Source organism: Aristolochia californica, unplaced genomic scaffold (genome assembly GCF_029961685.1).
Source record: "Aristolochia californica isolate CCGP_79_NKW_82.1479 unplaced genomic scaffold, dmAriCali1.0.hap1 SCAF_3, whole genome shotgun sequence".
Lineage (NCBI taxonomy): Eukaryota > Viridiplantae > Streptophyta > Magnoliopsida > Piperales > Aristolochiaceae > Aristolochia > Aristolochia californica.
Window position 1 is genome coordinate 1,880,190 of NW_027181992.1, and position 12,177 is coordinate 1,892,366.

At 41.2% G+C, this 12,177-nt stretch overlaps 4 protein-coding genes across 4 annotated transcripts; 2 read left to right on the forward strand and 2 right to left on the reverse strand.

The window, feature by feature from the left end:
* The first annotated feature begins 301 nt into the window (after positions 1–301).
* On the forward strand, positions 302–1,154 carry LOC137960610 (glycine-rich RNA-binding protein GRP2A-like). The gene is made up of 2 exons (XM_068808270.1): positions 302–541; positions 651–1,154. The coding sequence occupies exons 1-2, from the start codon at positions 428–430 to the stop codon at positions 993–995; spliced, it is 459 nt and encodes a 152-aa protein (XP_068664371.1). The 5' UTR covers positions 302–427; the 3' UTR covers positions 996–1,154.
* Positions 1,155–1,474: 320 nt separating this feature from the next.
* Positions 1,475–5,465, reverse strand: LOC137960609 (ribonuclease H2 subunit A). The gene is made up of 8 exons (XM_068808269.1): positions 5,214–5,465; positions 5,037–5,108; positions 4,217–4,340; positions 4,040–4,127; positions 3,529–3,666; positions 3,352–3,439; positions 2,884–3,004; positions 1,475–1,855 (listed from the first exon to the last, which is right to left on the reverse strand). The coding sequence occupies exons 1-8, from the start codon at positions 5,293–5,295 to the stop codon at positions 1,675–1,677; spliced, it is 894 nt and encodes a 297-aa protein (XP_068664370.1). The 5' UTR covers positions 5,296–5,465; the 3' UTR covers positions 1,475–1,674.
* A 493-nt stretch (positions 5,466–5,958) lies between these two features.
* On the reverse strand, positions 5,959–7,339 carry LOC137958566 (uncharacterized). The gene is made up of 3 exons (XM_068805632.1): positions 6,799–7,339; positions 6,393–6,547; positions 5,959–6,303 (listed from the first exon to the last, which is right to left on the reverse strand). Exons 1-3 carry the CDS (start codon positions 7,337–7,339, stop codon positions 5,959–5,961), a joined length of 1,041 nt encoding a protein of 346 aa, XP_068661733.1.
* A 1,297-nt stretch (positions 7,340–8,636) lies between these two features.
* LOC137960612 (probable small nuclear ribonucleoprotein G) lies at positions 8,637–11,454 on the forward strand. The gene is made up of 4 exons (XM_068808271.1): positions 8,637–8,817; positions 8,914–8,936; positions 11,031–11,152; positions 11,238–11,454. The coding sequence occupies exons 1-4, from the start codon at positions 8,783–8,785 to the stop codon at positions 11,295–11,297; spliced, it is 240 nt and encodes a 79-aa protein (XP_068664372.1). The 5' UTR covers positions 8,637–8,782; the 3' UTR covers positions 11,298–11,454.
* Positions 11,455–12,177: the final 723 nt, after the last annotated feature.

The window sequence follows — 12,177 nt, forward strand, 5'->3', positions numbered from 1 at the left end:
GACGGTTAACTCGCTAGTTTGAATCGGCGGACTGATGAGCTTTAAAATTCAGCACAATCTGACGTAGTCCCACTCGCCGTTCGGTATCCGTAACGACACAAGTGCTTTTCAGTAACTTCATCTGAAGATATTTTCTGACTACATCGCCCATGACCCCACAACGGAAGCCACAAGGAATGCGTTTGCGTCAGACGTTATCGGATCCCGTCGCTTCAAACCCATCCTCAGTTAATAAACTAACACGAGTCAGTTCAGGGGTTAAAAGTGGCACACGACGACTATAAAGTCAGGGTTGATCTCAACTAGGGTTTTTTGTGCTCTCCGAGGTGGGTTATCTTCCCCCTCTTGCCTCTCTTTCTCGGTTCCCTGTTTCTCTTTCCTCTTTGCATCTCCTCCTCCTTTTTTGATTCATACCCTATCACCATCCATGGCTAGTGCCGAAGTTGAATACCGCTGCTTTGTCGGTGGACTCGCCTGGGCGACCGACGACCGCTCCCTCGAACGCGCCTTCAGCGCTTTCGGTGAAGTTATCGAATCGAAGGTAAACGATCTCTTCCAGATCCGTCTTCTTTTATTGTTTCTATTTCTGCTATTGGTGTAGATCTGGTGATATTGTTTGAATCTTAATGGTGTGGTGTATGTGTGTGTAGATCATCAGCGATCGAGAGACTGGAAGGTCGAGGGGGTTCGGTTTCGTGACGTTTAGTAGCGAGCAAGCTATGAGGGACGCCATCGAGGGGATGAACGGGCAGAATCTCGACGGGAGGAGCATCACCGTCAATGAGGCCCAGTCCAGGGGCAGCGGTGGCGCTGGTGCTGGTGGCGGTGGTGGCTTCCGCAGCGGACCCCGCCGTGAAGGTGGCGGTGCTGGTGGCGGTGGAGGCTACAACCGGTTTGGCGGTAGCGGTGGCGGTGGTGGTGGCCGAGACCGTGGATATGAATCCGGACCCCGCTACTCCAGGAACGGCGCCTCTGACGGCAACTGGAGAAGCTAAATATCGTTATCTATGGTAGAGTAGTTTTAAGCCCTTGCGTGGGAATAGTTTGCGCTCGTTCCGTTTTGTTTGAAAGGATTACATATATCCGTGGTACTATGTTTCGTGTTACTTGTCTCTTTGGGTTCATGGCTTAATATAGCTTTTGTTTCGTTTCCAGTTTCTCTTTTGATTCAATTGTGAAGCCCAGCGAAAATCTTTTTTATGGATGGTGCGTGTGTTCCGGTGATTAGAAACTCTGTTTGCAGTATTCTTTCAAATACTGAATCCATGTAAGAGGCAAAAGTCTCGATTCCCTTCGTTTACTTGATGTATGTGTGACCGTGGGTGATGTGACGTTTACTAAATCCTGTTCGCGCCTGTCGTATACGCGTTCAATCGCGAAGGTTCGTTTCGTCAATTTATCAGAAAGCAATCTATTGCACCCTCAAAATAGAGACGATTCTATTCAAGTAACGAAACATGTAAATACGCAGAGTTGGTTTAAGGTTTAGGGCGTATATCTCGGTTTTCCAATAGGTCTCCGTTAAAACCTGAAACATTTATCCTTGAGTGATCTCCGTGATACTCCACAGCACTTACTGATGTTCCTCTTCTATATGTTACTACGAGAAAAGATTGCAACTGAAGCCAATCTCTGATAAAAGTTACAAATTATGATAGATCAAGTCTGGTACAATTAATGGAAATCAGTTATGAGCTCCAGCTTGCGGGATTGGAAAAACTTGCAGCGTCCTTTACCACTGGACTCAACTTCCTCGGACTTCCTCTTGTACCCTGTGAAGCCGACACTGCTCAATTTCAGTTGGCGTTTCCCACTTTTGCTGTTGGGACCATCTTCCTCCTCTTTATCTGCCTCCCTGCACAACAAATTTTCTTCACTAGTTAACTTGATAGATTGGTCGCAGACGCAGTAGCCTGAACAAAGACTCCCGCTAGAAGGAAACTGGACCAAAACCACGAGACCCGCTTGTAAAGAGTTCAAGAAAGTCTGGTAGTACGAAAGCCAGTCGAGATTTAGATGGTATGTTCAGAAAATATTAAAAATATGACCAGTGTCCACACCAAATGGAAAAGTAGGATGAAGATGGCAGAAGTAATGATAAAGACGACATGGATAATTGTCTAACTTGAAGTGAAAGGTTCTTTGTTTTTATAATCTTTGACTCCCAACTATTTCTACCTAAATCTATCAGGAGCGAACGGATTGAAGTTGATGACTCTTGTTTAGAACATATTTGATGCCTTTGACAACAGAAACCAAAACCAGGCCCGGACACAATCAGATGTAGCAGTACTCACAACAAAGTGTGGCATAACACCAACTTTCAATAGTAATTAAAATTTTAGAAAATTATGATCCTAGATATTAAATCCAATCTGCTTATCATGCTGGTCTTACATTATCGTAGTCTGTCAAACATGCTATGTTGTCCACAAGCTCTATCTAGTGCAGGTATTCAAATTGGTGAGAACTAAAAAATGAAAAAAAAAGAAAGAAATCCCATCTGATCAACTGGAGTAGTTCATCATCAAATATATACAAGTGGTCATATGAAACCTTTTAGTATCTTTCAGATCAATAATATGTCATATCCATCATTTGTTCACCTCTATACAACTTGCATCAAATTTCTCAGATCAGCAAGTCATTGTTATTCTTAAATTTTATCAGATTCCATTTCTCTTTTCAAAGTTTTAGTTACATTGTGAATTATTTTTTCATAACTCTTCCCAGATGATGATTGGAAGTAGATTAGGCAAACATGTTACGCAAGAAGTAAAACGTCGTGTTCCATGACTTTTAGAACACCATAAGTGGCTTGAACTTTGAGTTATGACCACGGTATTAAAGAATGTAAACCATTCAAATGGTTTCTAGGCTTACCAAATGACTTCCACAGCGTTTTTGAAGTAGGAACTGCATGTTCCCCAGCTAAAGCGCACCAATGTGGGGAATCCAAATACTGAATGTTTGTGATGATTCAACCAGGCCTTGGTTTCAGGATCTGCATCACATATAAATGCAAAAAAAAAAAAAAGTCACTCAAAGACAGATATGGTCCTTTAAAATCTAAAAAAAATTAAGGATATGTATAAACAGATACTAGAGGATGTGATTATAGCAAACTCCACACTAGTTTAAGCAGATCCAGACTTCCAGGAATTCAGGAAAGCTGGAAGAGTTCTATGTCAGATTTTGTTATAAATTAACAAAAGTACACTGAAGTGTAGTCTTTATTTCCTTCTCTTTCTTTAATGAACAACAAAAATGGAGTGATTTTTTTCTTCCAAAGCATGTCCTGTATCCAAAAACCAGCAAAAAACATACATAAACTAGAACATTACTGGTTACCTCCTGGATATCCAGATCCAAAGTTCCTGTTTGTATCTCCTACAGTTTCATCAAGTACCCAGTTATGCAAGGCCCTGTCTCTTGTCACCTGAATGGCAAAGGTCAGTAAGAATGGATAGTATAGCTGCTATTAGAGCTCAAGTAGAGAAATCCTGAAGAGGAAAGAAAAAAACTTACCTTTGCTACAATACTAGCTCCACTGACAATTGGATAAACACTATCAGCTTTTTTGGCAACTACAAATCTTATTCCAGGAAACACTTCAGACAATTTGCTTCTATATTTCTCAGCATCTCCAACTGTATCCACATAAACCTGAGACCAGCTTGGTAAAACATAAAATTAATGACATATCTAAAAATAAAATTTCAAATAGATATGCAAACTGTTAGTCATTTGTTAAGCATCTCAACTATTCATAAGGACAGATAGTAGGTAAATAATTAGATTATCCTCTCAAAGTGGCTCGTCATTGCAATTTAACAATTGAATGCTTAACAGTGATCAAAAGATACACTAAGAACATAGAAGTCCATGAAAGGATCATGGCTCTGGACAATATAAATCACCTGAAGGAATGTAAAGCATTGTGAGTTTCTTCTTAGATTTAAAAGGGAACCATGAAAAATCACTAAATCCTTGGGAGCAACAGAAGCCAAATTAAAGGAGCCAAATAGCAGAGATTTACCTCAGATAATAGACAACCCATTTTAAGAACTCTGGAAACAAGCCCCATTGCAGATTCATGGGATATTCGATTCAGATTGATTTTGTCTCTGATGACAATTCACGCATATATCTAATGTTAAAAAGGTCATGATAGCTTTAAAAGAATTCAATCCAGCAAGTTACCCAGTATAATTACTTCTGTAGCATTTTAGCTGAGAGTTCCCTTGGGTCTATAACATCAACAGCCCAACCAATTGACTTGTCTTTATTCAAACTTTCAAATAGTTCTTCCCTTTTTTCCGCTTTTAGAGTCTTTGAATCTGAAAGAAGGGAGTTACACTCAGTATCATTGGAATAGATGACTGACAAGTTAAAGCAATAAAAAGGAGTTTCATTATCTACAAGGGCTGGTAAGTCTAGCCGCACTTGAAGAGTTCGATAATGATAATGTCAGATAACAAACGTTTGACTGTTCAGTTAATAAATCTCCTTCACAGATATCAACTTAATACTTATTTTCTTAATATTTCTTCAGGACATATTTAGGGTTGCAATTCTGTCTTTGACTTCTGATAGCCAGAGTACGATGAAATCAGAGTTAACGCAGCTTTATCTCAATTGTCATGAGAGCCAACCCAAATTAACTGGTTCCTACATTTAGTTCCGTACATTGACTCTCTTTGTTAGTTACAAACAGTTCTGATGATTATGAATGGCGGAATATGCTTCAGATAAATAGTAAAACGTTTGGGTTCCCTCATAACTGTCACCCAATCAATCTCTGAGGAACATATAGACAACTTATCCCTGCAGAAATTGCACTAAATCTCAAGATAATGTCCATCCAGCTGATCAACCAATAGAGATTCATGAAGCGGATGAAGTAAATGTCACCCAATTAGCAGGAACTGGCACCAATCGGGAAAAGTAATCATTAGGAAGATTCAAAAATGTTAAAAACCCCATAACAACTCAAGCTACGAGAAAAAAAAAAAGGTATACAAGAAACTCAGGACCTGCAAAGTTCAAAGAAGCCAGCGTCTTCTGATAGGAGAGAGGACAGTACAAACATCCATACACCATGGGACCTGAAAAAGTAAGGTATTTAGAAAACGAAAAACCAAAACGAAGAAGAAAATCGTTTCAACCAAAACCAGACGCATTTTCGAAAAAAATGGAATGGAAGGAAGTACCCAGTACGGGTCCTCGCCCAGCTTCGTCTATCCCCATCATGCAAGGCTGAGAAGCCCACGATGGAAGAGGTTCCGAATCCATCGCGAAATTTCCTGGGAGGAATTCCCCACTTCCCGCCAAAATGACCAAAGGCGAGGGCTCTAATCCACTCTGATTCCCGACTAAAACACGCTGCCCGCTCGCTTTCGTTCCAGGAATTAACCTAGAAAGTTTGAAAATGCCGCTCGGGTCCTTGGACTCAAAATCGGATCAACATAGGAAGACATTTGCGAGGAAATAAATAATATCTATTTAATTTAAATAGGAAAATGACTATAAAGGTATGTTTGGAACCACAAAAAAGAAAATAAATAAAATTTTTACCATTACTATTTTTAAAATAATTAGCAAAAATAAAATAATGATCAATTCTTTTTTTATAATAATTATTTATTATTATTATTTATATTTTATTTTCGATGGATTCCAAACTAACCCTCAAATAGGTAAGTGGAGAATTTTATGAACCAAGAGGAACGGGAGTAGCTTTGAAGCAAACCATGTGTGCTGCGATTTCGTGAGAGAGACGACAATTCATATTGCTAAACCTCGATTCCTTACTTTTTTTTTAATCAAAGAGCAGAACAAGGCGCAAAGAATACTTAGATTTTATCCAGATATACGCTCACCGCCTCAAAATTTGAGTGCTTTATGTACAAGAATCGCCCTTGCCTGACGCCGTGCCGGTGCGAAATCTCTGCTGCCTCACCAGCGTTTGTATTGGTTCCAAGCGGCTTCAGGGGTGACAACCACAAGGGACTTGTCCTGTTCCGACGCCGCCCCTTCACTGCTCTCTTCGATTAGTGAACGCAACATGGTCGCTGCTCTCTGCCGGCTGCAGCACCTGCTGATCAGATCCAGGTACTGCATGGCTTCTGCCGGAAGGAGTCCCGATATGAGGAACTGGAAAAGGTGGGAGTGGCTGGCCTCCATCACCTCCTCCAGGTACTGGCCCACGGCCCTTTCCTGCTGTTCTCTGCTCATTCCTGCTTCCTCCAGAAGGGGCAGTAGGTCTGCCTCCTCTTCTTCAAAGTGCTCCTTGCAATGTTCCTACGCACCACGATCCACCCAGCAATTATTTAGTACAGGAGGGAGGCTGATCAGGTTTTGAGTTATTGCAGTGACCGAAGTATTCTCACCTGCAGGGTTTTCAGTTTAGCAACCAACTTGGACACGGCTTCATAGTACCAAGAGCTTCCTGAATCAAGCGCTATGATGGATTTTATGTCCTCTCTTATCCCGTTCATAATCGGAAAGTCTCTCGCGTGCTCCTCGTTTGCGGTTTTGCACATGCCTGTGATTCTCCAGTGAGGAATATCATCAATTGCTCAGTAAAAACCATCGATTTGAATCCATGCATCCCTCACCCAGATGCATGGCCGCGGACGAATAAATAACTGATAGTACAGAAATGGGAGTAGACAATGTATAATTCAAATGGATTTTGCAATAACAGTATAATATCAAAGGCCGACCATTAGCTATTAGCTACCTGATGAATTAACTGGTTAATAGAGAGACTCCCTAATTGTTTCGATGAATTACCTCTGTCAGCCCTGTCTAGGACGGGGAAAACGATCTTCTCCTCCATTTGAGCGTGTTCCATCATCACCTCCACCAAGCGCGAGTAGCTCTGCCCCAGCTTCCTTACCTCCATCCGCGGCCTCACTTTTGGCCGCCTCGCCAGTTCCTCCGCCCATCTCGTCATCTGATCCAGATGTGACGACATGCTCCGGTGCTGCAGCCTCGCCGCCGCCACAATTGCAGGCTCCCTACCCGCCGTATCAGACGTCAATAACGACGGACCGGGAAATCGTCCGTCGACATATCGCACCAACTTCTCCGCCGGGCCTGAAATCGTCTCTTTCCCGCACTGCAACACAGCCGCCGCTTCCGGACCAAAGTTTGGAGTTTCGAGCGGTACGAATTCCGCGTCCACGTTTTTGTATAGCAGCGCGATTCGTATGGTGGAAGTTCGAGGACAGGAGGAGGGACCATAGAGACGGACGGTCGGAGAGCCGGCAGGGCTGTCGCAAGGTCCGATTTCTCTATATGAGATTTTGGGTTTCCTGAAGCAATTCCCCATCTTTCAGAATAAAGAGGGATTCGACTTGCTCGTCTGGACCAAAGAAAAGAGGGTAACACCCGTCCTTAAAAGAAAAACAAACAGGTATAAAAACCGAATCCTTGATGAAAAAGCTAGGGATTCATGAAGATGCTAATATTAACCTGTTCCTTCTCAAGAACAGAGCAAGCAGATATTGTCAAAACAAATATCAACTGGGGTAAAACTTTGCCACCGCGAAAGTTTAAACTACAATTGGAGAGAACCCGACCGGAGATTTCTACCCAGCGAGAGACTACAAAAACTGAAAGACAATAAATCTTTCTCACCACCTGAGAAGAAGTGAAAAAGAAGAGTAACAGACGAGTAATGCCAAAGTCGAAAACTCTGCAGTCGATTCAGAGAAACTTCCAACAGGCAAAACCGCACAAGGAACCGGAGGATCAGATAAAGAAGCAGAAAATAAAATTTGTCAGAATAGGGAGAGTAAGTGCCAAAAACGCTCTCAGAACAAGGAAGAGAAGTACTGGATTCTCAGAGCCAAAAAAGCCAAGATATTGCTTCCCAAAGACGCTCGTAACTTTTGGTTCTTTCTCGTAAGCCGGCTCCCACGCTCCACGACAAGTGGAAACACCTACGGGACTCCGGTTTCCCCCACGTCATCGCCAGATTTAAGTGGGACCCAACACGCCTGTTTTGGTTTAGCTCTTGGAAGGTCGAGGATTCGTGGGCCCAGTATGTCAAGCGCTGTGAGTCACGAGATCGAGCTCTGCTGATGAGGGACGAGTAGATAGACGGTTCTGATTTTTCTGAATTTTGAAAGGTAGAGAGCAGAAAAATACGAATTGATGGCGTATTTAGTCAATTTGGCCGTTGGCGTTTATTCAAATTTCAGAAACTTTAAAATCTGCTTAGCGTTTGACACGGGCTTCGGCCGTTTCGCCATCGTTTTCTCGTTCCGGTCACCGAGTCAGGTGCATCCCCATGTCACATTTCAGGCGATACGTATCCGAAATTTGAAAATACAACTATAATATCCAAGATTTTGCCCCTGAATTGGATCGACACAGCTAGATATGTGCCTTATACCCACCGTTACGTTTCGGATTTTAAATGCCTCCCCACCGAAAATTCAGAGTGGTTTTATACGATACGTTGGGCCCTCTCTGCCCATTTCATGACCCATATCCCGGGATTCGGAGTTAAATGTTTTGGACTTTCATCGAAACATTGAAAGGCCTTCTGAAGGAGAAATTTTGAAAAATTTAGGCCCATAAAATTTTTTGTCAGATATTGCCAGACATTGGTCAAGAAGGACAATTATTTTCGCAGAGTTTCCAGTTTCCGGCTGAGGAGTTTCTCGGGGTTTAGGGTTTAAAAGGGGGAGAGGACGACGCTTCCGAAGCGGTCATTTTTTATTTTCTCTCTTCACTTCGTGCATTCGGTTCGTGTTTCCTAGTCGCCATGAGCAGATCAGGCCAGCCCCCGGATTTGAAGAAGTAAAGAGTCTTTTTTATTTTAGATTGTTTGTACTTGCAAGTTTTAAGGCTCTTCTTTTTCCTCGATTCTGATATGTTTTCACCTTTCTGCCGCAGGTACATGGACAAGAAGCTTCAAAGTAAGTTTGGAATTTCGTAACTACCTGATAAGACGTTAATAGGGCCTGTCCTTTTTCTATTTTTTATTTGTTCTTGATGCTTTTTCATTTATTCGTAGGTTTGTGAAGTGTCTGTTCTGTAAGCAGAAGTAATTTTCCTTTTTTTTTTCAGTAAATAGCTTGTTATTCCTAGTTCACTTGCTTGAATCATTTTCTCGGCTTTGAAGCTAAGACGGTGGCTTAAGACTTACTGTTGTAACCTTGTTTAGCTCTGTTATAAGGACAAAAGCTCAGGCTGTTGTCAACTAAAACGTTGGAGATCTTGGGATTTTATCCTCGGATTTAATTTCCATCTAGGTGTGGACCTTCCATTTTAGAAAAGATTTTCTAGGTTGCTAAAGTTGAATCTCACTATATAAATTTAGGATTCTGTGCCGGACTTGTACACTAGGTGGCTTAGATTAGATCTCTTGTCCTGAAGTTCAAGCGGCCAACATTTTAGGTCCTCTATGTCATAACTCTGATGCAAAATGCTGGTATTTGCAGCATTTGCCTTTTGAGATTCTTGCAGGATTACCATCTGTAAAAATTAAAATGTAATCTTGTCAATTAAATTGTAGTTTTTCTTTGTCCTTGGTACAGGCAAAATTGCAAAAAAGTCAGAGTAGGAGATATAAAATGAAAAGACCCATAGCACTTAGACGCGTGAAATGTCAAAAGATTAATAGTTATTGTGTGAATCCTGCTCAGTCTTCAAAACGTGCTCTTAGAAACATTAGAGTTTGCTAAAACATTACCATGTTTGGTTTTCTGCTATGGGAGCCAATAAAACTATTTCGTGGAATTTGTCTCTCTTCATGGCAGAGGAGTTTTCTTCAGTGGCTCCCTGAGCAACCAATTAACCAACTTCCCAATGGTTCAATTCTCCATCCATGCATTAATTTAACCAATTTTTGCTTATTCACCTTACACCTCTTATCATGTACCAGACTATGCACCGGTGGAGCTGCTGTATAGAGGAGCTTCTGCTGTCTTATAGTGTTGAGGTCCCTCTTCATGTTGAAATCAACTGCATAGTTACTCTTCAGAAAAAAAAAATCCAATCATGTGGTTATTAATTGCATCAATGCGAAATGAGGAATATTTTGCTGTTATAGAAAATAAATGAGAAATATGGTCAATCTCCTACTTATGATGTGAAGGCAAAATTCTGGATGCTAGGTGTTTAACCAAGCCCACATTACTGAGCACAATGCTTTTTAGTAAACAAAAAATGTCTTCTGAGATGAATTTGGAAGATTTTTGTAAAGGTAGAAGTTTGAAAGAAGAAAGATCAAACTAGAGATGAATTTACCAGAGAAGGCATAGGATAAGACCAATAGACAAGCAATCATGGAGAGGTGTTTGGGTTAGTCTGGACATAGACCACTTTTTTTTTTTGTGAACAGTGAGATTTCATTGAGAAATGGGGGATACAACAGGTACCCCTAAAAATGGGGGTTAACCCGTATAGTTGCTTGAGAACATAATACAAAAAAAATCCACCACAGTAGATGGACCTGATATCGAGCCAATAAGTAGGATTGTGCCAACGTAAGTTGTTTGACAAGCAAAAAGTAGAGAAAGGCCAGAAAGATTTGGATGGCTGTGGTCTTTAAAGATTTAGAGGAGGCCTGCACAGCAATGAAGCATGCACATTAAGGATTTGAATGACAGAAAAAGTTGCATGTTCCCAACCATAATAAGGTTGAAACTAGGTTCTGATGTTAATTTCAAAATTTTGGACTGTTCCTTGTGTGTGACAAGGTGGTAGGGATAGCCTTTCCAGAAAGAAATCCGTTTATATTGTGTTCATGGTGAGTATGTTTCAGTGTTTCTTGTTTCTCTAGGATGATATTACTCTGAACTAGGATTGATCTATGTGCTAGATTTTGAGTGAAATAATTTGATGTGGTCCGTTTATGTGGTTTGCTGGAACCTGTGTTTTAATTTCAGTCCGTTGAGTCTGTGTTCATCTTTATAAAAGGATCAGCAATTACAAAATTTGATGTTTGTTGTTTTATTTTAAATTTCAAGTTAGTATCTTCTATAATTGAAATTGTCTGGATGTTGCAGTTAAGTTGAACGCAAACAGGGTTGTGGTGGGTACTCTTCGAGGGTTTGATCAGTTTATGAATTTGGTCATTGACAACACAGTTGACTTGAACAGCAATGAGAAAAATGACATAGGAATGGTGGTGGGTATTTGTACTTTGTAATGTTTAGCCAATGTTGTTGTTATGCGATTGGATATAATGGTGGAATGTCTTTCCGTTCTTGCAGGTCATCCGGGGAAACAGTGTTGTAATGATCGAAGCTCTTGAGCCAGTCAGTAGATCGTAGTATCTGTATTTCCAAGCAGGAACGCCTTATTTGTAGGAATTTACCGTAATCTATGACACAGGCGGATTGTGACCTTTGTCTTTTCCATCTATGATGTGGTACATACGATACTGACTCTAAACTTGTTACTGCGGATATGTGGTACTAACTTGTTTTCCATCGTCTAATTGTGGTACGAGGGACAAACATTGAGAAAGGTTTGGAACCTTTCGCCCTTTGGACCCCGGTGTGACTCGTGGATCTGGTGAGATGGTAGTGGTGTGGGAGAGAAGTGAAGAGCCGGGACAGCTTCCTCTTCGTTTTTGGATAACTCAATTAGGTGTTACCCCAAGCTCTTTAAAATGACATATTTCTCGACCACAGAGGCCGCAAAGCTATTTTCGAAAATTTGAAACAGTTCCAACACCTCTTGGCTCTTGCAGGCTATGGCAAGTCTCTTTCGTGCAAAAAGAGAAGAGGAAGCTTCGCCCTTTTTCCCCCTCGAGCCATCACCGGTAGATTGACCCAAAAGAAAAGAATTGCAGTGGAGCCAATAATACAAAATTAGCCAACACAGTGGGCTATCAGACACTCAATAATCACTTCTTCCTTTCCCACTTTACCAACCAGTGGCCAAATCCAGATACCGTCCCCAATGCAAACAGAGAACTTTTGACCCAAGCCTGCCTTATAATTATGTCTCCTCAATGCCCATGAGAAAACATCACCTTTAGAATAATCGCACTTCTCGCTTTACGATTTGGATCGCGATAAGAAAAGCACAAGGGTAAAGGAGAGGTAGAGCTGAATTTAATCAGAGTAAGATTGTCTGGTGAATGACCATGTCGATTTATCCGAGTAACTGTTTCTCAAACAGTTCAAGTATTTCAACTTTTGTGCT

Bases quoted from the DNA above. Each gene is read 5' to 3' on its own strand.
- LOC137960609 (XM_068808269.1), bottom strand. From the start codon at position 5,295: ATGGATTCGGAACCTCTTCCATCGTGGGCTTCTCAGCCTTGCATGATG. The intron at 4,128-4,216 runs GTAATTATACTG...AATTGTCATCAG, and splicing joins TCAGCTAAAATGCTACAGAA to AGACAAAATCAATCTGAATC. The intron at 3,005-3,351 runs GTAACCAGTAAT...TATGTGATGCAG, and splicing joins TGGATCTGGATATCCAGGAG to ATCCTGAAACCAAGGCCTGG.
- LOC137958566 (XM_068805632.1), bottom strand. From the start codon at position 7,339: ATGGGGAATTGCTTCAGGAAACCCAAAATCTCATATAGAGAAATCGGA. The intron at 6,548-6,798 runs GTAATTCATCGA...GGAGAATCACAG, and splicing joins CCTAGACAGGGCTGACAGAG to GCATGTGCAAAACCGCAAAC. The intron at 6,304-6,392 runs GTGAGAATACTT...CGTGGTGCGTAG, and splicing joins CTAAACTGAAAACCCTGCAG to GAACATTGCAAGGAGCACTT.
- LOC137960610 (XM_068808270.1), top strand. From the start codon at position 428: ATGGCTAGTGCCGAAGTTGAATACCGCTGCTTTGTCGGTGGACTCGCC. The intron at 542-650 runs GTAAACGATCTC...ATGTGTGTGTAG, and splicing joins GTGAAGTTATCGAATCGAAG to ATCATCAGCGATCGAGAGAC.
- LOC137960612 (XM_068808271.1), top strand. From the start codon at position 8,783: ATGAGCAGATCAGGCCAGCCCCCGGATTTGAAGAA. The intron at 8,818-8,913 runs GTAAAGAGTCTT...TTTCTGCCGCAG, and splicing joins CAGCCCCCGGATTTGAAGAA to GTACATGGACAAGAAGCTTC. The intron at 8,937-11,030 runs GTAAGTTTGGAA...TGGATGTTGCAG, and splicing joins CATGGACAAGAAGCTTCAAA to TTAAGTTGAACGCAAACAGG.